General features: G+C 43.3%; 1 protein-coding gene across 1 annotated transcript in view; it reads right to left on the bottom strand.

Moving 5' to 3' along the window:
* Positions 1 to 3,735: 3,735 nt before the first annotated feature.
* The window catches only part of CCND2 (cyclin D2), a 54,622-nt gene continuing 31,315 nt past the window's right edge, over positions 3,736 to 27,042 (bottom strand). Inside the window, exon 5 of the mRNA XM_044996892.1 lies at positions 3,736 to 9,844. Coding sequence (XP_044852827.1) covers positions 9,689 to 9,844 — 156 coding nt within the window. The 3' untranslated portion in view covers positions 3,736 to 9,688. The remainder of the gene's footprint in view (positions 9,845 to 27,042) is intronic.

Raw genomic sequence — 27,042 nt, 5'->3', positions numbered from 1 at the left:
CCTATTTCCCCACTTCCTTGATGCCAGGCGGCCTGCTTTGGTTTGTGAAACAGAGCAGAGCAAACAATGGTATAACCTTGTACAGCTGTAGTACCAATGTGCTCCAGTTAATGATTTAAGGAGCAGTCCTGCAGGTGACTTCACATGGGTGCAGAAGTGTCCCTCCATGCTGTCAACTGCATGGTCGGGGCCTAAATCTCTCCATGTCTCATCCCCATTTAACAGCAGGGGAACTAAAAATACTTCCTTTTCCCCCTTCTGTCTGTGTTGTCTATTTAGGCTCCAATCCTGCGGTGATTTACACAAGTGCTTTACATGTGAGAAGTCCCACTGACAGAGTGGGATTACTCACATATGTAAAGTTAAGCATGTGCGTAAATCTTTGCACAATTGATGCATTCAACTGGGGAGCTCTCTGAGGGCTGTTGCTTACTATGTGTTTATACAATGTCCAGCACAGTGAGGCCCTGATTTTGGTTGGCACCTCTAGGCACTATTATAATACGAATAAATATAAAGAAGGGCTTTATCTGTCATTGTTATGCTGTAGGTTTAACATCCTACCAAGAAGAATGGGGGAATTCACACTTGTCTCAGAGCTATTATTTCTAAGATATCAATACATCAGCTTAAAATTGGCTCATTCTTGGGAGGTTTTCTTCACAACTGTAAGGACCAGATTGTCTCTGATCTGTGTGGACCTCCCACTTCCAGCATGGAAGTGGTGGTTCAGCTGCCTCTGATTATCCCTTCCCCTCAGTATCCATGCTGTGGATTGAGGAAGGCAGTGGGCACTCCAAGAAAGGAATGGAACAAGCAAGAGAAGAGTTGGAGGATTAGGGAGCAAGACAAGTGAATGCATGTCCTTTCTTCCCCAATCCTTCCACGCCCAGCAGAGTCCCCTAGAAATGTGATACAGCCAGAGGCTCCTGTCACACTTCTGCAGTCCCCCTCCATGCAGTCCTTTAAGTGAGGTCCTTGGAGCAGACACAGCCAAGGAAGCCCCTGGAAGTGTTAAAGCCGGTAGGGCAATTCTGCGAAGGAATGGGATCAGAGATAAAGATAGATCTTTGAGTATCCACACTGTTTATGAGCCACACTTCACTTTTTCTCTGCATTAGTATTTCCACACGGAGTGGAAGAATGCAGAGAAAACTCACTGGGGACGTGGGGGGTAAGGGAGAAGACTATGGACTTACCAACTCCCTATAGATGGGCGTAAGATACCATATGAAAGGTCATGATCTGCTAAAACTCATTGTTCTGTCAAAATGTGTATATCATTTGTGTAATATGAAGTTATATGAGATATTGCTATATGGTTGTGGAAATATGTTGTGTTTGGAAGTCCCCCATTGCTAGTTCTCTGGTGATAACAAAGGAGGTGACCCACACCCAGGCAGGTGTTAAAAAATCCATGACCAGCAGGGGAATTGTAAACAAGAGATCTATAATTCAGTAAGGCCTTCTCTATACTAAAAAGTTTTGTCAGCAAAAGATGCCTTTTGCTGACAAAACAGTCTAGGTGTACACACTACAAAGCTACTTTTGGTGGCAAAACCCAGGCAGGCAGGTAGAGTGGATTGCTTCTGTCAGGATTGGGGGAGAGACTGTTGTGCAGAGCAGAGCCAGGGGCTGATGTCTCAGGATAGGTCGGTCAGCCTGGTGTCTCATCCCCCACCACCACTCTCGAGAAACCTGCATCATGTGACACTATACATTCCCCATGAGGCATTGCAAACCCTTCCCAAAGCACCCTGAGGCCATTTGCATAGTGGAATAGTTACCCACAGTGCACTGCTCTGTGTTGATGCAAGAGCTGTTAGTGTGGATGCACTCCACCAACATGAGGAGCATAGTGTGGACATGCAAGAGCAGTTTTAATTAAATTGCTTTAATTAAAGTGGCATAACTTTTGCAGACAAATCTTTGTAGTGTAGACAAGGCCTAAGCAACAGTTGTGCACTACACAATGAGGATTGCTCCACTCTGTGACTCAGCAAGGCCCACCAGGACATGGATCTTTCCAGGGACATGGATTGAGAGTATAAAATAAGGTGCAGTGACATCATGAGATCATCTTTCTCCTCCCACACCTATGCTGAAGGCAACAAGAACACTGGGAAGACAAAGACTTTGAACAGAGACGGGTCCCAGGCTGAGAAGGAAATTCTGCCTGTGTATTAAGAACTGTAACCTACCTGCAACATCCAGTGGGGTGAAAAAAGCTGTTTGATTCAACTCTTGCTTAGTCTAAAAGGTTAGGATTTAGAATGCATGGTTTACTTTTTATTTTCCTACGATAACTACCTCTGACCTGCCTACCACTTATAATCACTTAAAATCTATCTTTCTGTAGTTAACAAAATTAATTTAATGTTTTATCTTTACCAGTGAGTTTGTCTAAAGTGCTTGGGGAATCTGCTCAGATTACAAAGGCTGGTGCATGTCCACTTTCCTTAGACAAAGTCGCAAGCTAATTAATGAGCTTGCACTGTTCAAGAAACAGTCTTGAGCAGTGTAAGATGGTATATTTCTGGGGTGCAAGGCTGAGTGCTTGGGAGATTTGTTTCCCTGTGCATAGTTCATGAGTGGCTTGGAGAGCATTCGTGCAGTTTAGCTGGGCATGCCTCTGCATGCTGGTGGCTGAGTGATAACAGCACCTGGAAGGGTTTGCTGCTTGTCACTGGCAAAGAGACAGCCCAAGTTGGAGAGTTAAGGGGGCCCACAGTTCCAGGCTGTACCCCAGGGATCCCATCACAAGTGGTTCCTCATTTAGTAGTGAATCTTGGTCCTCCTTATGGGCACACAAGACCTGAAATGCTGAGCCGAATTCACTCCTGCTATTAGCAGGTGTAACTCTAGTGAAGTCAATGAAGGTATGCCAGCAGATAATTTGGCCTGCTGTTTTTACTGAACAGGCAGTGTAAAGGCAACACGGAGATCATGAAGTCTTTGCAGTGTCTCTTTATACGGCACTGTGGAGTGATGGAGAAGGGGCACTGTGGTCACGCCACACAAGTGAATGGGAAGGAATGGTCAGCTTACAGTATGCATCCATGAGCTTAAAACCCTGCATGTGTGTGAAGGAGGTGGTGGAACCTCAGAAGGTTGTGATCGCTTCTCCTGCCCGAAGTCTGAAATAGATTTGTTGCATGGAAGCCCATTTCTCCTCAAATTCTCCATGTCTTTGTCCAACACAAAGCCTTTTTTTTTCTTCTTCCAAGTTTTGCACAACACTTATGGAAAAGTTGAATAGAACTTAATTTTTCTGTAGGTTTTTTGTTTTTTTTTAAAAACACCCTATAGAAATGAATAGAGAATTAAATAAACTGCCATAGATAGAATTCTATAGGCTGGTTTGGAAAACATACAGAAAGGATTTCTTTCTCCAATAAATTACATACATTTTTAGACACATTTCTGTAGACCCCAAAGAATTCTTAAAACCCACTTTTTTGTTACTGGTTTTACCTCTATCAAATACTACAGGAGCTTTCCATGAAAGAAACATACCAGAGTGTGGCTGTAAGTCTTAACCAACAAGCTAACTTTTAAAGTACGTCTATTTTACCATGACACTCAGTTAAATATGGGGAGGCATTTTACATATACAGCTTACCTACATAAGTTGCTTTGCTGTGGAGAACAATTTATGAAAAGAGTACTGGGCTCTAGAAATGCACCTCTTTTTACAGGATTTTCATGCTGAATGACTAAAAACAGGACAGGCAGTTCAGGTCAAGGTGAGTTTATTGTCCATACAGCATACCTAATCCCGTCAAAACACATTTCTTAAAACCATCTTTAAACTAGTCAAAACAGCAGGTTATTAATAAAAATGACTTAACACTGAACAGAGACGACCTTTTAAAAGGTAATCGAGACTACACTTTATCAGAATCTTATCCATCAAAAAACAATCTCACATACTTTCTAAATACTTTTTGTTTACACTGATCATGTCTACTACCGCACTCTCTAGCATCCCCTGACCATATAAACATCCACACCTCTTAAAGGGCACATTGTGAGAGGATAACTTTGACTTGATATGGCATCACACTCATTAAAGCAAAAAAAAAAAAAGTTTGAGAACAGATACTGTGCAACTGAGAGTGATTTCTGAGGTACATGATAACATGGTAATACACATAGTGGAAAAAATCCAGTGGCCGGGTGAGTTGCTGGGACCTTTTGAGCTGTCCAATTATTCAAGCAAAGACCAGCAGCATTAGGTTGGGATAATAGCACTTCCCTACCTCACCGGGATATTAGGAGCATGTATACATTAAAGATTGTGAGGCACTCAGATACTATAGTGATGGGGACCATATAAGTACCTAATATAGAAGATAGATAGATAAACCAAATATTCCACTAAAAATGACAAATATTTGCCATACTATATCAAAGATCTGGGAAGGTACAATCTGCAAGGCACTTTTTTCAAAGTGGGTTGTAGAGAAGAAGGCTGGATTATGGTATTTGAAAAAAATCACACACTGGTGCTTTGAGATAGCACTTATTGATGCCAGACCAAAAAAAACCAAAAAAACAAAAACAAAAAACAATTTTGTCTTTCTTGTCCTCAGTTTGAAATGAAAATTGTGCAAAACATACAATAGTTTTCATTTTAAGTGATATTGTCAAGTTGTTAGGACCCAGATTTTACATACTTTTGAGTGCTGTGTATTATAATAGTAAATGCCCTCTTGATTCTAACCACATAGTAATTGTTTATTTTTTACTACACCACTGCAGCATCAAATGTATTTGTTAAAAATGACTGCACACAGTGTAGGTCCTATGAAATAAATTGTGCATGCGGGCTCCAACTGTACTTTTTATGTATCGGCTTTATACAAAATAAAGAACTACATTATTTAACTATATCATGCTCAGAGGCAGTTTTAAAAGGTATACTAAGGTACAAACAAAAAACAAACCTTACGTGGTAATACGAGGACTTGATTCAACAAACACATATACACCTGACTAATTTTATAGTAGTCCCTTTGTCAATGGGAGTACTCATACGGGTGAAGTTCTCACATGCATAGGTGTTTGCAGGATAAGGCTCTGAGTTATAATCTACCAGGTTCTTTAGGGTGAAATTCACCCATTACTGCATAATGCCTGAGTAATCGTGCTATATGCAGGGCGCACACATGGAGTGAGGGGAATTAAATTAATCTCTGATCTACTAACAGGTCAAAAGCTCCTATGTAGCTTCTCCACATCCCTTTTTGGAAACAAATCTGTGTATTCACTTTCCCATCCCCAGAACTCTCTCCAAGCTGGCCTGTTTCAAGATGATGTGAAGACCCCCCCTCTGCAGTACACAGGGGTACAGAATGGCAGTTAGCCCTTCATAACATAGTGAATTTCACTATACCTGCACTGAGTTCCACAGAAGTCTATAGGGCTCCACATGGGTGCAAGAGACTGCCTGCACAGATCTGATTGCAGGAGAGAGACCTTAATGATGAACTTTCCAAGGAAAATGTATGTACTGCAGGAAATGGTGCTAGTGATTCAGCAGACAGCACACTCTTTCTTCTGAGTCCATAGCGAGTCAATGCCTAGCATGGTGGTAGAAGGAACTGTGCTTGGGAAAGTGCTATTTTTTGAATGAAATGAAAATCAAAGTCCTGACCATTGTGGTTGTTAAAAGTGCTATGGTATTTTTCACAATTCTTAACCCTGCTGTCCTGGCCAAATTCCAATGTGGGTAATTACGTTCCATTCTCCTGGCCTACATTCTCCTTGCAGTTTCAATTCTACAAACAGTTGTTTAGTGCTGATGGCACATGACTGCTGTGTTCCATACCAGAAGTAGGTCAAGTGATCTCCATAAACACAGTGGCCAAATACTACGCCGACTTACACATGTACAGCTCCACTAAAGAGTGTTTTAAGGGGCACAAGTTAGCACAGAATTTGGTCCAGTCCATAAATCACTTTGGTATACACCTATATGAAAGGTACTATATGTCACAGTAAGATCTTATAAGGAGGAGGGCTGTGCAGAGTTTTGGGGGGCATAATTTTGCCACAAAAAAGAAGTTATTTTGTGGCTCCATAATCTCACTTTCCATGTTTTTTTCATAATACGAGTTTTTTGTACCAGAACCTGCTAAATTTCATGTTTTTAATGTGAAAATGTTTATTTTTGTAAGAACAAAATTCCACAATTTGGAAAATGTCAAGGTTTCCGTTTAATTATATGGCCATTTTAGAGTGAAAATTTTACTGTTTTCACTTGCTCTATCTTTTTAAGAAAAATACCTAACATTTTGCAGGACTTTGGCTGTTTTGCAAAATTGGACTGATTTCAGAAAATTGAAACAAAATACAAAATCTCAACTACTGTATCTCAGGGCCTGATGCTGCAAACACCTTTGCATGGACAGAGACAGCTGAAACTGCATGGAGTGCCATCCAAAGGAATTTGTGGGAACTGGACCTATGTTTTCGGGTCTCATTGAGAATACTTAACATAGCCTTAACAAAAAGGTGTTTTTTGTTATAATATGCAGTGTTAAAAGCATGTAAAATCTGGGGCTCAAAAAGCCTGGCAGTATTACTTTAAGACCATTTGTTTTGTCTTTTGATACCCAGCCACTGAGAGAAGACTGTTGGGCCTAATCCTGTAGTCCATACTCAGGGAAAACTCCCTTTGAGGATTACAAAAGTAATGGGCTGATTATTTCTAAATCCACTGCAAATTAAGGGCCTGATTCTACTAACACTACTGAGCAGAGTGCTTGCTACCACAAGTAGGCCCATTGATTTCTCTATGCCAAATCATGGCATGGCTAACTAGCAGTATGACAGGCAGCATCGTGGGCAAGGAAGCAGGCACCACACTGCTGGACAGCCCCCTCCCTACGCAGGTTGGTGGAAAGGGGTAGAGCCCTGGCTCCCCCACCCTCAGTGTGGCCAGCCATGTGGCTGCACTGGTGCACTGTGATGCATACGCTGCACTGAGTATAGACCTGGTGCAGTTTATTCCCTTTTTGAAGTAGAGAGGAGACCAGGAGGGGACTGTGACTCCTGGGGTCATAATCTGTTTTCTGGACTGCTCTAGGGGCAGCGTAACAATGCAGACAACCACGAAGTCACGATCTAGCCCTATGGGATTACTTATGGTAGTAAAGCATTACACTAGGTAGCAAAGGTACAATGCTCACTGTCCAGCACCTCAAGTAATCATTTGCATCGGGGCAAAGTACGTGTAAAATGATCCCAAACCAGAATTTTCTACTTATGTTGGAGGTAACATTTTAATATCCACAAGACACTCATTTTGCACAAATACAAATGACTGCATAAGGTGACATACAGTGGAGAATCAGGTCTTAAGTGCTTCTAGGATCGAGACCTATATGTGCAGAAATCTTTGCTGAACGGATCCTCGTGTTAATGTATTTTTTCCACTATGAAACGGATACCTAAGACCAAACGGGAGCCCAATGTCCCTGCAATCTACAACTGTTCCCCTACACAACTGAAGCAACTGTGCTTTGCTCACCAAAACACAGGCTTTGGCTGCCTTTTGCATTGACCATCCATGAGGCTCCCAGCGGAAAGAACTGTAAAGTTGTGAGGTATTGTGAAAATGGGAACCTTTTTTGTCCAGTAAACCTGAGGTAAATATACTGTCTTTGCAGGATGTGATCAGAAAAATAAAATAAAATAAAATAAAAAAAAATCATGAGTACGCTATTAGAAAACAACTGTACAGGGCATTTCCAGTAAATCTAAGAACTCATCTCCACTTAACCGTCTACTTCAGGATTTGAAATTTAAGCAGTAAAATAATATATTATAAAAATGTTTATAAAATAGCAGCACACTCAGTGAAACAATACAGCTAAGTACTGTTAATGTGAATAAGAATGAAACAAATCATAGCTTCTTAGCAGCGCAAAAAAAAAAATAAAAAAAAAATAAACCCCTTAGTTTCTTACTCCATTTTCTACCCTCATCTAGCCAAATATGGCAGAGTCCATTCATAAAATATTCTTCAAAGTAGCATGTTCTTTCTGGATTTTTAGCTTTAAAAAAATGCAAACATTAACATTTCATCCAACAGCTTCAAACTGTATATTTGCAATCTGTTAATACAATTGTGCAAAAAAAAAAAAAATCGCCCCATCTCCTTTGCCATCTAAATGCCTCTTCTTTACAGATGGAGCAGGAAAAATAAATTCAAGTACACTGAATACACCTTTGTAATAAAAATCAAAGTCACGCACCTTGATGTTTACCATTTGTGTCTTTTGCACCAGCAATTTTCTTTCATTGTCCATAGATAAGCATGCAGGTGGTGTTAAGATCCTTCTGACACTGAACAATACACAGAATTGTCAGACTTTCATCCGGAATGTTGTGACAGGAATGTCATCCGAAGCAGGTGTTGGAATTTCCAGCAACACCAGAACTAGCGAAGTACATCAGATATTGGAAAATATTGACTATTAAAAGCTATATGCATTGTTGCTTTTTTTTTTTTTTTTTTGCTCAGCACAATTGTCATAAACCATTTCATTTATCCCTTAGGAACAATTTTCAAAGTGCTTTTCGAATGAAATGGTTTATAATAATGCTAACTGTGGACCAGTAAAGTTATAAACATCTGGAAAATGTATTTTTTGGAGGGAGAGGGGGGATCAAAGGAAATCACATCTTCTTTAACACAGTGAGGATGTTAAAAAGGAAGATGGGCAGAGCATCATTTAATTGCCTTTACACCAAACTAAAGAGCTGCCAAAAGTTAACATTGATGTGTAGCATTAGCATTGTGAATGAATATAATGCTTTTTCACAGATGATCCACTGCATCTAGGAATCCAAAGTTCGGAGGTGGTCTGATTTGTTGACAGGTCATTTTTAATCTGTATATTTCTGCCATCTAATGCAAGCATTCTATACTTTGGCTTGGACCACTGCTGGAGAGCAGGATCAGCTTTATGCCAAAGATGCTGCTGTGTTTAGAATGAACCATTTCTGGAGAAAAAGTAGGAAGCAGTGGTGGTGGTGGGGGGGGGGGAAAGAAACACCTGCTCTTCCGGCTGGCAAAATAAAGCATCTTCTTTCTTAGGTAGCAGCTACCACAGACAGCAAGAGTAAACAAAACTAACATACAGAGATCCAACAAACTGTTCTGACTAATAACAGAGGTGATAGATCAGCAAATCTCTTCTGCATCCAAAATGGTTCAATCACTTCAGGGATCTTTTCCCACTTTGCCCTAACCCCTTAATTCTATTGCTTTGCAATCTAGTCAAGCCATAACATCACACACACAATTCCTTTCTTACGTTTAAAAAAGGGTGTGTATGCACTAGGTCATAATGCACGCACAAAAAAGTATATTCTACTTTGTTCCCACAAATGCAGGCTTACATTTATCTAGCTACTTTTTATGCTTTTATAAGCACTTAATATCACCGATACATAATCAAACAGCAAGTATCAAATATATCGTGGGATTCCCTTCTATAGAACATCACAGGCACCAAATGCTTTTTTAAATTACTTCTTTTTTTGTTTTTGTTTTGTATCTAAAAGAGCTTTAAATACGTTCTATGTGGGAGCAGATTAAAAAAAAAAGATTTCATTCTAAAAAAAAAGGGGGGGGGAGCAGAGGGAGCAAGCATGACTGTCTGGGCTGACGTCCTCACAGGTTGATGTCTCTCACATCTGTGGGAGTGCTGGCCTGGTCCAGTTCATCCACCATCTTAGAAGGGTTTCTTTGCTGTTGCTGCTGCTGGACTTGCCTAAGGTTGCTTACTAGCACCGACTCTATCTGTTCTTGGCAGGCTTTAAGGCAGTCCTAGAGAACAGGAAGCAAAGTGATCTGTTAGTCAATCTTTTCCTACTGTGCCAATCAAAGCGTCAAGACAAGGAGAAATGAGGCAAACCAAGATGGTCAGAGGCTACGTGAATGGAAATCATGCATTCACCCTAGAATTGGGCTATGAAGAGAAACAGGCTGCATGTCACTAGAAGCAGCCCACGTATGCAGCCCTTTGGGTGGAGTAAAGCAAATACCACATTTGTTACAATCTTGGCAACTTAAAATTCTAACTTTCCTGCAAGAAAGTAGTGCCTTTTGGAACGGGAACTCAATGATATTCATTGGCAATCTCCTGCAGGACAGATATAAATCCAAAGGCAGGACTATACCTAGCTATGTAGTAGCTATGTAGTAGCTGCTGCATTCCCTCTGTGCAAGAAGAAACATGCCTTTAATAAAATCAAGGTTTTTGTAATTGTCCAAAGTACTACATCTTACAGCACTGCCATGAAGTGGGCTGTTACTATAGAACACTGAAGTATTTTCTTTAGAAGGGTCAGCAACGAAGAGGTAAAAAGGAGATGCCCCTAAGCTCAGAGAATCTGTACCCAGACTCCCAAAAATGTAATCCTGTCTCCAAACACTGCTTGACAGTTGGGCCTCATGAAAGACAACCCTGGTAGAAACAGTACAAACACAGCTGGGAAGCAACCCGCCAGACAATCCAAGACACAGAGCACCAAGACCATTGTCAGCAGTTTGCAAGGATCATCTTCCACCCATGGAGCAAATTCAAATTCAAACAAGCAAAATTATTCCAACAACAGGGGAAAGAGCAGGCCAAAGCTAGGACACTTATGTCTCACTGAAAATGGCACAGGCATTCAGGGTGCAGGCAAAATTAAAATAGCAATAATTAACAATACAGTAGAACCTCAGAGTTATGAACATCAGAGTTACAAACTGACGAGTCAACCACACATCTCGTTTGGAAGTAGAAGTACACAATCAGGCAGCAGCAGGGACAAAAACAAAAACACCACCACCACCATCCCCATAATAAACAAATACAGTACAGTATTGTGTTAAACGTAAACTACTAAAAAATAAAGGGAACGTTTAAAAAAAAGATTTTAAAAAGCAAGGAAACTGTTTCTGTGCTTTTCATTTAAATTAAGATGGTTAAAAGCAGCATTTTTCTACTGCACAGTAAATTTTCAAAGCTGTCTTAAGACAATGTTCAGTTGTAAACTTTTGAAAGAACAACCATAACATTTTGTTCATTTGAGCATTTCAGAGTTACGAACCTCCATCCCCAAAGTGTTTGTAACTCTGAGGTTCTACTGTAGTATTATCAGAAAACTACTTCTGCTGTAGACTTCAAAGCACTTTATACCGAGGATTAGATAAGTATCATTATTCCCATTTCACAGACTTGGAAACTGAGGTACAGAGGTGAAGTGATTTGTATCAGGTCACACGTGGAGTCAGTGGTCGAGTCGGGAACAGAACAAAGTACTGCAGTACAACAGATCAAACCAGGGGCCTATCTGGCAAGCCCCCTCACCCACACAGTGGCAACCAGTGGAGTTTGAAGTCTGCACACAGGTATGCTTCGTTCCAGGCCTGCAATGTACATCTGTTGTCCCAGCCTGACTGGGAAAGCATAAGTCATGTCTGGGCATGTCCACTCCACTGGTGACATTTATGTGCTTGATACAATTTGTGCTGGTGTGATTATTCCACGTGATAAAATTCATGCTCTGCCAGGAATACCACTTTGTGTTGGACCCTGGAGACTCAGTGCTAGCAGTAAAGTCACACCCTCTCTCTGCAAAGAAACTACCATGCCTATATGGTGGAGCACCATTCCCAAACATTATTTGTACATGTAGATATACCGGCAAAAGAGTACAAGGGGATGGTTTGTTATGCTGATCAGATACAAGGAAGAGTGGACTGGATGAGACATTGGTCCTATCATGAACAAGAAACTTACCAAGGATGTGGAGGCCACTACTCAGTTCTAACATCAGTCAGCTAGGTACAGATCATGGCGGTATCATTAGAGCATCAGTAACAAGAGGCTAGTTCATCACTATTGCCTAGGCATAACTGGACCAGGATGGTGTCGTATTTTCCAGCTTAACCGTCAGAATCAACTGTTTCTTCCCTTATCGAGAATAACGTTGATCAATACCATTGTCAGATCACTAGCAGAGAGCAAGGCAATACTTGAAAACTGTGCTGCAGTGTCATGCCCGTGTGATGTGCAGTGGGTGGATTGTTACCTCTCTGTGTTTGGCATAGCTATGTGCCTCTTTAACACATGGCTCTGTGCTCCAGAGATGGAAGCCCCAACAAAGATTGATGAGACTGATATTAAACACTTAACTATAGGTGAAGAAAGTGGCAATTCCCATAGTTCAAGTTGCCTAATACTTTCCATTATAAGCCACTGCTTTCAGTTGCTTGTAACTTTGCCAAATTTCTATCCCTTGGGCTGAAATTTTCCATGCTTACTCTCTGTCTCAGGCTGACCTGATCTGGGAAAATTTAATCAAAACCAGCTCAGCCATTTCCAAGAATGAGGCTAGGGAAAGCAGGTAGTTTGACAAAAGTTAATTTAAAAAAATCCCAGCGGTTTTTCTGAAGAGCTCTAGCACCTTCAGGATTTGGAGTAGGACCTTCCAATTTGGATTAGGAGAAGTGTGGGGTCAGGTGTCGTATGCTCTCCCCATGAACATACACCCAGGCTAACCAAGTTATAAGCCTCTGAAAATTGTCATTTGTACATGCTCAGTACAGCCCATAAGAGCCTTGCTGCTAAAAGCCCCACAGAGCCCCTAACATACCAACTACACTGAAACATGCCTCAGGAACAGAGCTAGAGCTCTGGACGTACTATAGATGTAACAGATGGAGTAGCAGCTGCTGCAGGCCCTTAACCTAGGAGAAGGCAGAGATTAAAGTGAGGGGAAATGACATTCTCCTTGGCTTGAGGTGCCAACACTCTTCCTCCTGTTTCAATATACTTGCTCCACTGGGGGGAAGGTGTGCTGGGCATAAGGGAGAAACCATGAGTTCTAGTGTCATCTCTTTCACTTGTTTGTGTTAATAAGCCTGTGCACTTCACAGTCATTACTGAGCAAGGCTTCATACCCCTACCTTAAGGAGGCAGGCAACTACCATTCTCCCCATTTTACAGAAGAGGAACTAAGAGTTTACACAAGGTCACTTTGGAAAAGCTTAGCACAGAATTCAGGGACCAGATTCTAGGCTGTACGTCGCATGAAGTGCAGCGGGGACAACGATGTCTTTTAAGTCACCTTTGCACTATGCAGAATCTGGCCTGCTCTTTGGCATCAGTGTAGCCCAAGGGTCAGTAACCTTTCAGAAGTGCTGTGCCGAGTCTTCATTTATTCACTCTAATTTAAGGTTTCACGTGCCAGTAATACATTTGAACATTTTTAGAAGGTCTCTTTCTATAAGTCTATAATATATAACTAAACTATTGTTGTATGTAAAGTAAATAAGGTTTTTAAAATGTTAAGAAGCTTCATTTAAAATTACATTAAAATGCAGAGCCCCCCGAACCGGTGGCCAGGACCCAGGCAGTGTGAGTGCCACCTAAAATCATCTTGTGTGCCATAGGTTGCCTACCCCTGGTGTAGCCCTTATCATAAATTAGAGGAATCCCAGAGGCTGCTCTAGTTTATGGCAATCTGTCTGAAATAGTAATGTGCCCCTAATGACAGATATATTCACTCTGTACTGTGCTGATTATGAGACAGCCCTCTAAGATGTACCTTAGCTTCAGAAGAAGGAGAGTGTACATCATGTATTCATTCCACAGCATACTCTTTTAATTTCCTGGGGTCCGTTTTTCTTAGAACAACTAACCAGAATGTAAGTCTTCATCTGCGCTTTTCATGAAACACCCTTATTTCTGTCTCTCTGCATTCATACCCACACTCTGTGTATAGACCTGTTGTCCTCTGGAGATTAGAGGTATACTGTGGGCACAAACAATGAGTAACAATTTAAGCGAATACACAGGTGCACTGAGCAACCACAACTGCAGTTAAGTCAATGGAAGCAGGGGATGCTCAGCACCTTAGAAACTCAAGATAGTGTCTCAAGTTGGACACCCCCTCCCGCTCCCAAAATGCAGTGCCTAAAGTGGGAGGTCATGTCTAAAAATGCTGGCCTATATGACTTGCACTAGGCCACAGAGTGAGTCAGTGGCAATGCCAGGAACAGAATGCTGATCTCTTGACTCATGGTCTAGTATCCTATCCACTGGACTACATGTACTGTCAGCACACTGGATCAGTCATTGAATGGACATGTTTCAAAATGCTAACTGCATTCCAACAACAGGTATTTGTGCACACTGTCTGTGCACCATACCAGAGCAAGAAGGCTTGCCCATAATCCTGTATTAAGAACTCATGTAGCAACTATGCCAGCAGGAGTTATTCATATTAAGACACTTAATTACCAAAACCACGTTTTCTCTGGTTTTCATGAATCTACAAAAGACTTTGCTGCCTTATTGTAAAAGGAGTCCTGTTGAGGATGAAAGGCTAGGGTTGCCAACCCTCCAGGATTGTCCTGGAGTCTTCAGGAATTAAAGATTAATCATTAAAGATTGTGTCATGTGATGAAACTTTCAGGAATACGTCCAACCGAAATTGGTGACCTTATGCCAGGCCTAAAATTAGACCTCCTACCAACTTCTTTGGTATGAGGTGCATTGTGCTGTCTATCCCTCCTTATACTCTGCATACATGCTACATTCATATCAGAAAGCAAGGGACCGAAACCTACTGGATTCCTGCTCTTGGAGAGATGTGAAGTTTTAATACCCAGCTTGCTAAGCATGGAGCAGGAAGATTGAAGTGAAGGAGTACCGTACATGTCACTGAGAAAAAGTAACTAAATACCCTGGATTTATTGGTGATGGGAGGTGAAGCAAAAAATCTGGATTTTTACAGTGCTGCAGCCATTAGATGTTGGGGTATTTCTGTTGGGTTTTTTTGCAAGAGGTGTGTAGGGGGACTGATTGTTTTGTTTTTAATGGTCCTGCTGGTGATGACAAATCTGTCTAGTTATTTTAAGGTGAGAACTTTTGCTTTTATTCATCTTGCTGGGAAATGGTTGGACGCTTTCTATAGTCAGGGAATTGAACATTTAATGGTGAGGACTGGGCCTCTCGTCCCAAATATATTGCTGCCAAAAACCCTCAAAAATTCAAATAAATCCCATGCTCAAGAACACATGTGCATTCTAGGTCCATTACCAACATTCACATATTTAAGAAGTAGTAACTGTAATATCATGTTCCACGGTTTAGTAAAATGACTGGGCTTATGTTAAAATGTCCAGTGAGTCCATTATAGCATATTCTGGCAACTGCTTGTTGCAACATAATTGGTTTTCTGTTTGTGGTCTGTTTTCCTTTCCCATAAACTGCTGCTGATGTGCTTGTGTTCACTGGAGAAGACCTAAGCAAATGCATATAATCTATCATCAGACACAATATCTCGTTTTCAAACAGTTTTTGCAGCTAGATTGACAGAAGTGCAAGGTAATCAAGGGATGAGCCCCAAGGTCACACAGGAGTTTACCAGCACAGATGAACCCCCCACATCAGAAGGATTTCATTGAGTGTATACATCTCCCTATCACCAAATAAAAGTTTCCAGCCATGCTAACCTTCCTTCAAACAGGGCCTGACACTGCTCCCATTGAAGTTGATGGCAAAATGGTGCAGATCAGGCTCAGAAATAAAAAACTGGAAGAGTGCGGATATCCATTTGCAGAATATCATGAAACTTTGCATTTATAAAGCACGTTTCATACAACGATCTCAGTATGCTTTTAAAACATTAAGGGTCAAAACTGCAAACCAGAATGTCTTTCTAAAACAAACCAGGCATTTGCACAGCCACGTACCAATCTCAGTGCTTTACAACCCAATTCTCTACAGAACTGCAGGGTTTTGCATCTAACATAAATCCTGAAAATCCTCACCCAGTTAAGTCAGTTTCAGAACTCTCTTATAATATTATACAACTTTTAATAATTCATAGCAAAAACAAATAATGATCCATTTAATTTATGCAGAGCCCTAAAATGACACTTCCCAGGGCTGTGACGCACCTCACCACACCCTGCCCTTAGCGTGAGGAAATTTTGTCTGTGCCTGCGGTGTATCAGCTCCCTGTAACCACCAGTTTCTGGTAGCAGAAGTACTGCCCTCCAGGCCTCCACAGGCCTTGCTCTCTCTGTACAGGTTAGCAATAGGCACACACCAACCCCAAGTTCTCCGAGCATTCCCTGTAGTGTCCAGCCCCTTATCCACTGAACTCTCCCAGAATTACCAGACTCACCGTTCCCAAAGGAACTGTACACCCCAGCTCACTAGTTACACCTTAGAAAACAGCTCTGCTGAACACACAGCATTTAGATGTTTTTATAGTGAAAACAAGAATAAGTTTATTATCAAAGGACAGAGATTCAAGTGATAGTGAGTAAGAATACTGGAAACAAATGGTTACATATAAAACAAAATCATAACACACTTTTTGAAAACTAAACTTAACTAGCAAGGAATGTCTATCTTCTGCAAGAAAGCATACCCCAAGTTCTTTCCCCAGTATTTTCAACCAGTTTGGCAGAGATCCCTTCTCATAAAATCATGCCCGCTGACAGCTTGTCCTTATAGACTGAACAAATATCTAGGGGTTCATCTGTACCTTGGGTACAGTTTCAAAAGTTCATTGTATTACCCCTAAACAAGCTGACTTCTGCTGTTTCCCTCTTCTTGTTAATTTCCTCTCTGAAGATTTCACAATCCTTCATTAGCACGCAGCTCAGACTTTTGAGTAGAGGCCTATTGTGAACCATACAATACTTAATTTACAGGTAAACAGCCAGACAGATAAACGGTCCTTGTCTGAAAGAAAACCTGCTTTTCACTGTTGCTGGTGACCGCTCCCTTAATGCAGACCTTAAGAAATAATTTTCACTGTATATACGTAACTCCCTATACAACCTCTGTACGTGCATTTTGCAGTGATACTGATGACCAGGGTGACACAGGCTTTGAGTCCTCACATGACACTCTTGGGTGAACTAAAAATACCAGACTCTGGGATCCCTGTAACCCATATGCACCTGTTATGCCCTCTACCAGTTGGCATCAAGAGGTTCCTGGGTAACAATTACATCTGAGGCCTGGTCTACACTATAGAGTTAGGTCTCTTGTAAGGTATCATTACAAAGCTTATAATCTACGAGTGTGGTCATCTTATTTGTATAAATGTATCACTCTTGTATCTGAAACTAGAAATATAAAATATAACTCTGAAGGCCTATTGTAATTATGCAAAGTGTGGGCCATTAATGGTGGCTTGGAATCTTGATGGCTCCCATTAACCAGGACAATTGTCTATAGATGGTTGTGAATCTTCCTATATACATGTGTGCTGGGAGGTGGGTAATGAAGTCTTACAGTGACATGTGATCATGTCACCTGAACTGGAATCCATCTTTAACCTGGTGCTTTTCCACTGAGAAAGGGGGGGTGGGACAAAGGATTTCTGCCTTATGCCAAAGATATATAAGTGGGTGGAACAGAGAAAAGGGGGCAGCAACCATGAGAAATCTCCTAGCTACCACCTGAGCTAGAACAAGGGTTGTACCAGGGGAAAGGATTGTGCCCAGAGTAGGAAGGTGTCCAGTCTGTGAAAGAAACTTATTGAAACATCTCTGAGGGTGAGAGTTTATCTATATTCAATTTTAGTACTGTATTAGACTTAGATTTGCGTGTTTTATTTTATTTTACTTGGTAATTCACTTTGTTCTGTCTGTTACTATTTAGAACCACTTAAATCCTACTTTCTGTATTTAATAAAATCACTTTTTACTTATTAATTAACCCAGAGTATGTATTAATACCTGAGGGGGGCAAACAGCTGTGCATACATCTCTATCAGTGTTATAGAGGGCGAACAATTTATGAGTTTACCCTGTATAAACTTTATAAAGGGTAAAACGGATTTGTTTGGGGTTTGGACCCCTTTGGGAGTTGGGTATCTGAGTGTTAAAGACAGGAACACTTCTGTAAGCTGCTTTCAGTTAAGTCTGCAGCTTTGGGGCATATGGTTCAGACCCTGGGTCTATGTTGGAGCAGACTGGTGTGTCTGGCTCAACAAGACAGGGTGCTGGAGTCCCAGGCTGGCAGGAAAAGCAGGGGCAGAAGTAGTCTTGGCACATCAGTTGGCAGCCGCAAGGGGGTTTCTGTGATCCAAACCCTCACAACCGTCTTTTCTTCTTCGAGTGCTTGCTCATGTCCATTCTATTGTAGGTGACTCCCAAGCAGCACCACCAGAGGCGGGTAGAAGTTCATGGACATGCCGATTGCAACACAGCTCTTCCAAATCCAGCATCACCTCTAGCTTGCTGGGTGATAGTGTAATGCATCGTAAACATGTGTACTGAAGTCCATGTCGCGACCCTGCACATGTCCTGGATAGGGACATGCGCCAGGAAGGCAGCCAAAGACGCCTGAGCCCTAATCAATGAAGGCACAGCCTGCATCAACTCGTAACAAGTACAGATGCAGGTGGTGATCCAATTTGAAATCCTCTGAGAGGACATCGGAAGGCCCTTCAGCTTGTCAGCTGTCATGATAAAGAGCTGGGTCGATCTGTGGAAGGGCTTTGTGCTCTCCAGGTAGAAAGCCAGGGCGCGCCTGACATCTAGAGTGTGCAGCCACCTCTCATCATTGGTCATGTGAGGCTTTGGACAGAACACTGGGAGGAAGATATCTTGGTTGATATGGAAGTGCGACACCACCTTTGGCAGGAAGACTGGATGGGACCTCAGCTGGACCGTGTCCTTGTAGAATACCATGTACGGGGGCTCCAAAGTGAGGGCTTTAATCTCGGAGACACATGTCGCCGAGGTAATAGCTACATGGAATGCAACCACCCACGACAAGTGGGAAAGGGAACCAGAAGCCATAGGCTCAAAGGGTGGACCCGTGAGCCTGGAGAGGACCACGTTGAGGTCCCATTGGGGAACTGGGTCCCAGACCAGTGGAAAGAGTCTTTCAAGGCCTTTCAGGAACCTGATAGATATCTCATGCGAGAACACCGATCTATCCTGGATGCAAGGATGGAAGGCCAATATGGCTACCAGGTGCACCTTGATCAAAGAGAAGGCGAGGCCCTGGTGCTTTAAGTGAAGCAGGTAATCCTGGATGGACTGCAGAGATGACTGGGTCGGGGAGATATCCCGCTTTGATGCCCAGCAAGAGAAACGCTTCCACTTTGCCAGGTAAGTTGCACTGGTGAAGGGCTTTCTGCTATCCAAGAAAACCTGCTGTATCTGACTAGAGCAGGTTTGTTCCTCTGGATTCAGTCACGCAGCATCCAAGCTGAGGTGGAGAGAGATAAGGTTCGGGTGCAGGAGCTGACCATGATCCTGCGAGAGTAGGGTTGGGTGGCTGGCAAGTGGCCACGGGGCTGCCATGTCCAGGTTCATGAGCATGCCAAACCAATACTGGTGAGGCCATGCTGGGGTGATCATAATGACCCATGCCTTGTCCCTCTTGATTTTTGAGAGGACTCTGCTGATGAGCGGAACTGGCGGGAAGGCGTAAATCAGGTCCCCTGACCAAGACAGGAGAAAGGCAACGGATAGAGAGCGTCTGCCAAGGCCTTGGAGCGAGCAGAACTGATGGCACTTCCTATTCTTTCTGGTGGCAAACAGGTCGACTCGAGGAGCTCCCCACTTCTGGAGGAGCATTCTGACAACTTCAGAGTGAAGGGACCATTCGTGGTGAGAGAAGAAGGACCTGCTGAGGCGATCTGCCAGTGTGTTCCATACGCTGGGGAGGTGTGAGGCTTCCAGGTGGACTGCATGCTGAATGCAGAAGTCTCACAGATGGAGGCCTTCTGGCACAGAGCCGACGATCGAGCTGCCCCTGCCTGCTCACATAGAACATGGAGGCCGTGTTGTCCATCAACACCTGCACCACCCGACCAGACAATTGGGGAAGGAAGACACGGAAGCCAGACAGATGGCTCTGAGCTCTCTGGTGTTTATCTGTAAGGCCTGGTCCACACTGGGGGGCAGTGTCGAGGTAAGATACGCAACTTCAGCTACGGGAATACCGTAGCTGAAGTCGAAGTATCTTATCCCGACTTACCTCCCGTCCTCACTGCTCGGGATCGACGTCCGCGGCTCCCCCGTCGACTCCGCTACTGCCACTTGCTCCAGTGGAGTTCTGGAGTCGACGGGAGCGCGTTCGGGGATCGATATATCGCATCTAGATGAGACACGATATATCGATCCCCGCAAAATCGATCGCTACCCGCCGATTCGGCGGGTAGTCTGGATGTACCCTAATACAAGCTCCTTTTGAGACCATAACCCCTAAGTCTGCAGTATATCGAGATACGCTCCCCAACCGAGGTTGGATGCATGTGTGGACAGAAATGCCAGGTGCTGAGTGCCTCTGCTGCTACCCACGTAGCAGGCAGGTCTTGAAGTGGGCTTGACGGTTCAACGGGAGTCAGGTCCTGGCCACCGTCTGGAGGGGAAGACCTGCCCCACGTGGGTCTTAGCTCTCCTCCATCTCTCTCCTTCCCTTTATAGGACGTAGGATAATGCCCCTTCCCGGCCTTTCTTTGCTTTTTAGCCAGTATTGCGGATGGGGATCGGCGCCGGTCAGAGGCCATGGTGCATTGGAGCAGAGTCTGATCTCATCAGATCCGAGGCCAGAGGGAGGGCTGACTCCAAAAGGAGCTCTCGGAGACGAATGTCCTGCTCCTTCTTGGTCTGAGGCCTGAAGCTCATGCAAATGTGACATTTGTTGCTCATGTGGGTTTCTCCTAAACACTTCAGGAAGCTTCTATGGGGATCACTGACTGGCATAGGTTTTTTGCAACAGTCACAAGGTTTGAAGCCCGGGGACCAGGGCATGCCCCATCCCTAGGCAAAGTCCCATACGAGACTAACTAATTATTTCTAACTTAACACTAAGGGAACTATTAACTATACAACTTTAAACAACTACATATAACAAGTTCACTACTAGACACAGTAGAGATAGAAAAGCTTGCCGAAGCAAGGAGATGTTCCAGCACCGTCACTGGTGGTAAGAAGGAACTGAGGGAAGGGGGAGATGGCAGTGCCCCTTATACCGGCACATATGTGCACCACTCCAGAGGGCACCTGAGCCAGTCCCCTATGGATACCACTGAAGGAAAAACTTCCGGCACCAGTGCATGTGGCAAGCACACACACCTACAATGGAATGGACATAAGCAAGCACTTGAAGAAGAACTTTCAGTCACTACTGAACCAGCGTGGATCTCTATTGGCAGCTTAGGACCCAATTCTGCCAGGTCCTAAGCACCTTCTGGGAGATGCCTACTGCCGTTAGGGCCCACTAACTTCAAATTGAGGGTCTCAGTACTTTGCAGGACTGAGCTCTTGATGAAAGTATCTACAGTTTGTTTCCAACCCCTCTGTGCCATTTGTCCAACAAGATTTCTAGCCAGTTTTTTGGGGGGTTTTTTAACCAAAGATGAGGTTTAGAAAAGAATCTGAACTTAGGGAAACTGATCTGAAACTCAGAAACTTTTAGGTTTGCCCATCAAATAGTCAGGGAGTAAATACATCTGGGAATATGAAAGAGGCTCAATGGAAGTAGATGACATGCTATGGAACACTGTCTAAGAAACAATCCAGAAACTGTAGGTCTACTGATGTAACAAAGTCTCATTTTATTTACACTCATCTGGGTACACTGAAAGCCTATTAAACACCATCCTCACCAGGCAACATGCTTCATCAAGAAACCATCATAAAATATCCGCAAATGCTTTGAACACAATTCTGCTCCACTTAACCTCTTCTAAGCAAATAATTTTGGACTATGAGAGATCACTTAAGAGAGGTGTCACTATATTTTGGAAATCTAATATAAAACAATTTATCTAGTGCTTAGAGCAGGTTTAGACAATCTGGTAACAAAGATGCTTGCAGCCAATCTACATTAGCATTAAATGAACCATGTTATTTTTGAACTGCTTGCAAATCAAACATCTGCAAGCAAACCACAATTTTTGCCCTGTACGATAACTAGCTGAAGAACAACATATTAGAGTGGGGTTTTATTTATTTATTTGGTTTTTTTAATTAAATGATCTAAAAGACACCACTGAGCTACAATTACACACGTTTTTGTTTACACCACTACTTCACAGTTGCTGCCAAAGCTCAAAAGCTTAAATCCAAAGTCTGGATGCTTTGCTGAGTGATAAAATTCAGCAGTCCGAAAACACTGAAAAATTCCAGGACATCTCTGTGCAAAAAAAAGGTGGATTTTTCCTAAGTGTTTACTGGTACTTAAAGAAGAGACTATTCAAACGTCTCTGGTTCTCTTAAGCAACATTCCTGAAAAGGACCCTTTTAAAAACTTAAAGAAAAACCAGAGGAGGAAAACAGGAGAAGTACTTCTTTCAAGAAAGAGGAGATATGTAACAAATGTAAGGGGGTGCAGTGGGTGAGTGCTGTAACAGTGCTGGTCTCCTGTTATTTACATTTTGCTTTGAGAGCACAGGAATGCAACTACTCATGCATTTAGGAATAAGGATTTGCATAAATTCCAGCACAGAACCTGTGATCCACACTGTTAAGGACAAAAGACACTGGATTCCCACTTGGTCCCCAATTCCTGAAAGCACTTAAGCACATGATTAACTGCATGGAATTTGTGCATGTGCTATCAGCATAGGGATGCTTTCCTGAATCGGGGACTTGATTTGCAGTACACTGGCCCCTAACTCTGCGACACTCCTGTCTATACGGACCAAGGGCTGAAAAGTGACAATGTGAAAATGCCATCCCATGTCTCATGTTGTTGGTGTCTTATTGATTCCAGATCAAATTGATTCAGTTTACAAATAGAAAAATGCTTCTTTTGTTGTTCTCACTGGTTATGAATTATGGCTACAAAGTTTGCTTGTATAGCCCAGTTTACCCATCTCTAAACAGGGAAAATAATATGTTGCTCTCCCGCAGGGGTGTTGTGTAGGTAAATTAATTTAAGAGACACCATCATACTTAAGTAGGGTAAATAAAATCACATTTCTGCCAGAATTTGTTTACTTACTGTGTTACCAGGACTGCCTAAGATGACTATAACTGAAAGGGATCAGGGAAAACAAGTTTTTTCTCCCTCTAATTTTTCAGTTTTCTTAGTTCATTTGACAACACTGTGTTTACATTTAGTTCCACTGTTTCCCCAGGATAGGCATTGTTAGTCTTTAAGGTGCCACCGGATTCCTTGTTGTTTTTGTGGATACAGACTAACACGGCTACCCCTTGATATCAGGATAGGCAGTTTCTCCTGTTGTTTGGGAGGTCTTTCACAACCGAGGGGAAAATTTTTTTTTAGGAAAACATAAATGTAAAGCCAAAAAAACTGGCAGGAGGAATTCAGGGGCATTTATCACACCTCAAATTAAGTCATTTTTAAAGCTGAATTGAGATTTCAAGTTGACAGTGGTCCTTTAATGGTAGTAAAATACTTTGAGATCTTCAGATGACAGAAGTGCATATTAAATAACAAGAACAATATCAATAATAATGTCAGAGTTTATAAAAATTGGGATTCCTAGAAAACCTACAATATTTGTGTTGCATTAGACAAAGCTAAACTAGGGCTATGTGTGTATATAATGAGGAATCTTTGCTACTCATTATCTGTGTCTTCTGTCAGCTTGAACAGGTCACACATCTGCAGTGGTGCAGGTCGGGGCAAGCCTCCAACCAGATGATCACAGTCTATCACCAGTCCATGAGATCTGACAGCTATGTTTGTGATGGAGAGCTCATTACTTGGAGGTCTTACTTCCTCTGCAAGCTGGCTCGCTTTCACAGCACTGCACCCTTCTCTGTATTTATGAATGGACTTGACGGAACTCCACTATTAGCCTACAGTGTAACTGCATCACCCCATTGTTACTACACACGCACAGCACTCACTGGAGAACAAAAAGCTGAATGAGCTAGAGCAGCTGCCAACTCAGGCAAAGACAACTTAGGAAACTATCTCATTCTTCCTTTCTTTTGAGGCTATTTTGTCTGTTGTTTCCTTGCATACAAAATGCAGCCTGCAACAAATAAGGCAGGATAGGACACAGCAAGCCCTGTTACATGGTTCCAAAACCACAGGCCCTAAACCCTACAAAAGAGGGAATAAATGACGTGTGTGCCTTAGGAACAGTGCTCAAATGCTATCCATTCTAGACAGACTGCCAATGGATAGTCCATGATTTTATAATGTGGTTCAACAAAAACTTAATTCTAGAATGTGGCAACTCTGAACTTCAGTTAGATCTAGAGATTTGGAAGGATCTGTGTGAAGATAATATCAGAATTATTTCTTTGGCTGAAAAGTAATATAGATAGCAGATTTAATGTAGGATGTTTTAGGAAGGGCAAGAAGAGAGTATTTATGATATTTGCAGCAGAGGTTGTCATTTACTACGGGCCAGATTTTCAAAACAGATCAAAGCCACATTTTGAAGGGCTCAGAGCCCACCAATCAGGCCAGAGTTTCAGAAGTCCTCAGCTTCCAGCAACTACCACGGTGACACTTCATAGACAGATTTTCAAAAGTCCTCAGCACCCACCCTACGCCCAACAGGCTGATTGCTCCTGAAAACCTGTCCATTTATTCTAGTGCCCAATTTTGAGTGCTGAGCTCTATGGAAAATTTGGCCCTATATATCTGTACAGAGCCAACCACAATGGGGCCACAATCTGGTTGCCCAATAGGTGGTACTGAGGCACAGAGATAGTAAGGGTGGGATCCACAAAGGTACCTAGGCACCTAAATCTGAGTTTTAGGTGTCCAAGTCCCAGTTTTGGCTACACTGCTATCCACAAAACTCCCACCAAACCCTGTAGTCACCTAAACTCACTGGGTGACTACGTTTCAGGGTAAAGCTCCCTCAGCACTTATGTTTCAGCTTCGGGCATGTACACTGCTGACGCCTTCTGAGAGTCCAGATGCCCATCTCCCCACCTAAGCCCCAGAGTGCTTCACAAACCAGGTGAAGATAGGTGTTTGTCTGCCTACATCACATGTGGAGCCTGATCCTGTAGGCATGCTCAGAGGCTGCATACCAGATCAAGTCCCAGTCAAAAATCTGGCCAGAAGAAGAGATGCTCACCTTATAATCTTTAGCTCACATTCAATTCCCCCCTCACTACCAGAGGGGGAGAAAAAATGATTTGTACTGGGGTGTCCCATCTCTCAGGAAAGTGCTGTAACCACTGAGCTATGGGATATTCTGATATGAGGCTCCCTCAATCTCTCCTGATGGAAGCTTTTCAATTGGGCATAAATAATGAAAGAGTGATTAGATCAGGGGGACTGGACCCACGCCTCTCACGAGGGTGCCCTAACCACTGGACCACAGAGTCATTCTCTCATGCACTCTCTCTCACCTAATGGCTATTTAATATTTATCCACTGTGGAAAAGTCATTGGACCAGAAAGGGAGAATGATTCTGAAATCTAGTGGTTAGAGTACCCAACTGGGAGGTGAGAGAACCTGGGTCCAGTCCCGCTCCTCCCATCACTCTTTTGTTATTTAGCCACAATGGAACAGCTTCAACAGGACAGACAGAAGAAAACCCCATACCAAAGTATCCCATAGCTCAGTGATCAGAGCACTTGCCTGAGCAACGGCAGACCTCTGTTCAAATACTTTCTCCCGCTCTAGCAGAGAGAGGAGAATTGAATCTGGGTCTCCCACATCCCAGTGGAGTGCTCTAACCATTAGGCTAAAAGTTGTAAGGTGGGCACTACTTCCTCTGGCAGCCATTTTGTGTGGAGCAAGGCAAGCACCTAACTCATTCCAACAAGAAACTCAGTTTAGTTGCTTAAGCCACCTGACTCCAAGACAGGGGTTGCCATTTGAGTATTGCTAAGCAAAGCTAGCAACTCCTTGCAGCCCAGACATAGGCCCTATATTCAAGGGGGTGGGGCTTGACACCCCCCCTTCTGGTTGACATCTCGCATTGGCTAGTTTAGGTGAGTCCCCACGTAGCATACTGGCTTTTGTAGTTCTCTCCCCATTCATTGTACTGGAAGCTGAGGTGCTTAACTCAGCTTTGGGGATCGCAGCATTGTTCCTGTGATTTTCTAGACTCATTGCAACACCTAAGTCCCTTCATAAATCCCACCCTAAGTGATTTGCCCAACGTCACATAGAAACAAAGAAATGAACTCGGGAATCCCAGGTATAGCATCCTAACCACTGGGCCATCCTTTCTCATAGTTCATAACTGTTCACAATAGGGTTTCTTGCCCCTTCCTCTGATGCATCTGGTACTGCTGGAGACAAGAAGCTGCAGTAGGTGGAATGTTGGTCTGGTCCACTATGAAAATTCCTATCTTTTCATAGGGTTGCCAGGTGTCTGGTTTTCAGCTAGAAAGTCTGGTTTTAAGGGGACTTGTACAGTCTCTGATCAGAAGTATTCACCAGACACCAAAACTCCTGTTACCGCAATTTTCCAAGGCCATAACTAAGGCAGGGAGAGAGAGGCAGCACGGAGCTAGTGGGGTGGAGGGGTGCAAATATGGGTGCCACAAGATCGGGCCCAGCAGCGTCAATTCCCCAACCCCCAGTAGGATCAGGCCCGGTGGGATGAGCCAGAGCCCAGGGCGGAGCAATACCTGCCAGGCAGGAGCAGGGAATATGGGGAGGGGCTGACTTGCCCCTCGGCTGGAGGCGCATTTGGTTCCACTTTGCCCTGGCCTCCGAGTGGGGCTGGCTCAGCAGCTGCCGTCGGCCTGGAGGAACTGCTGCCGGGGTAAGAGAGTGGGGCCTGGCCCCTTGCTGACCGCTGGGCGGGGGAAGGATCCCTGAGGGGAGCTGAGTGGTCCAGGCAATTCTGACCATAATTGTAATGCAGGGTTCACCAGACATGGGGGACCAGAGGGCCATGGCCCTCCCACTTATTACCTGCTTTAAGGGTGAGCAGCTGGGCAGGGAGGGGGAAAGCACCAGGTCATTAACCCGCGCCAGCCCCTGCTCAGCTGGGGCCATCTTCTACCTGCATCTTGTGGGCAATCAGGCAGGCTCCACATCAGGCTTGCAGCTCCCAGCCCTGGCTCCACAAGCGGCAGGTGA

Source organism: Mauremys mutica, chromosome 1 (assembly GCF_020497125.1).
Source record: "Mauremys mutica isolate MM-2020 ecotype Southern chromosome 1, ASM2049712v1, whole genome shotgun sequence".
NCBI classification, from domain to species: domain Eukaryota; kingdom Metazoa; phylum Chordata; order Testudines; family Geoemydidae; genus Mauremys; species Mauremys mutica.
Note: the sequence above shows the minus strand (reverse complement) of the source record. Positions and strands in the feature narration are given on the sequence as shown.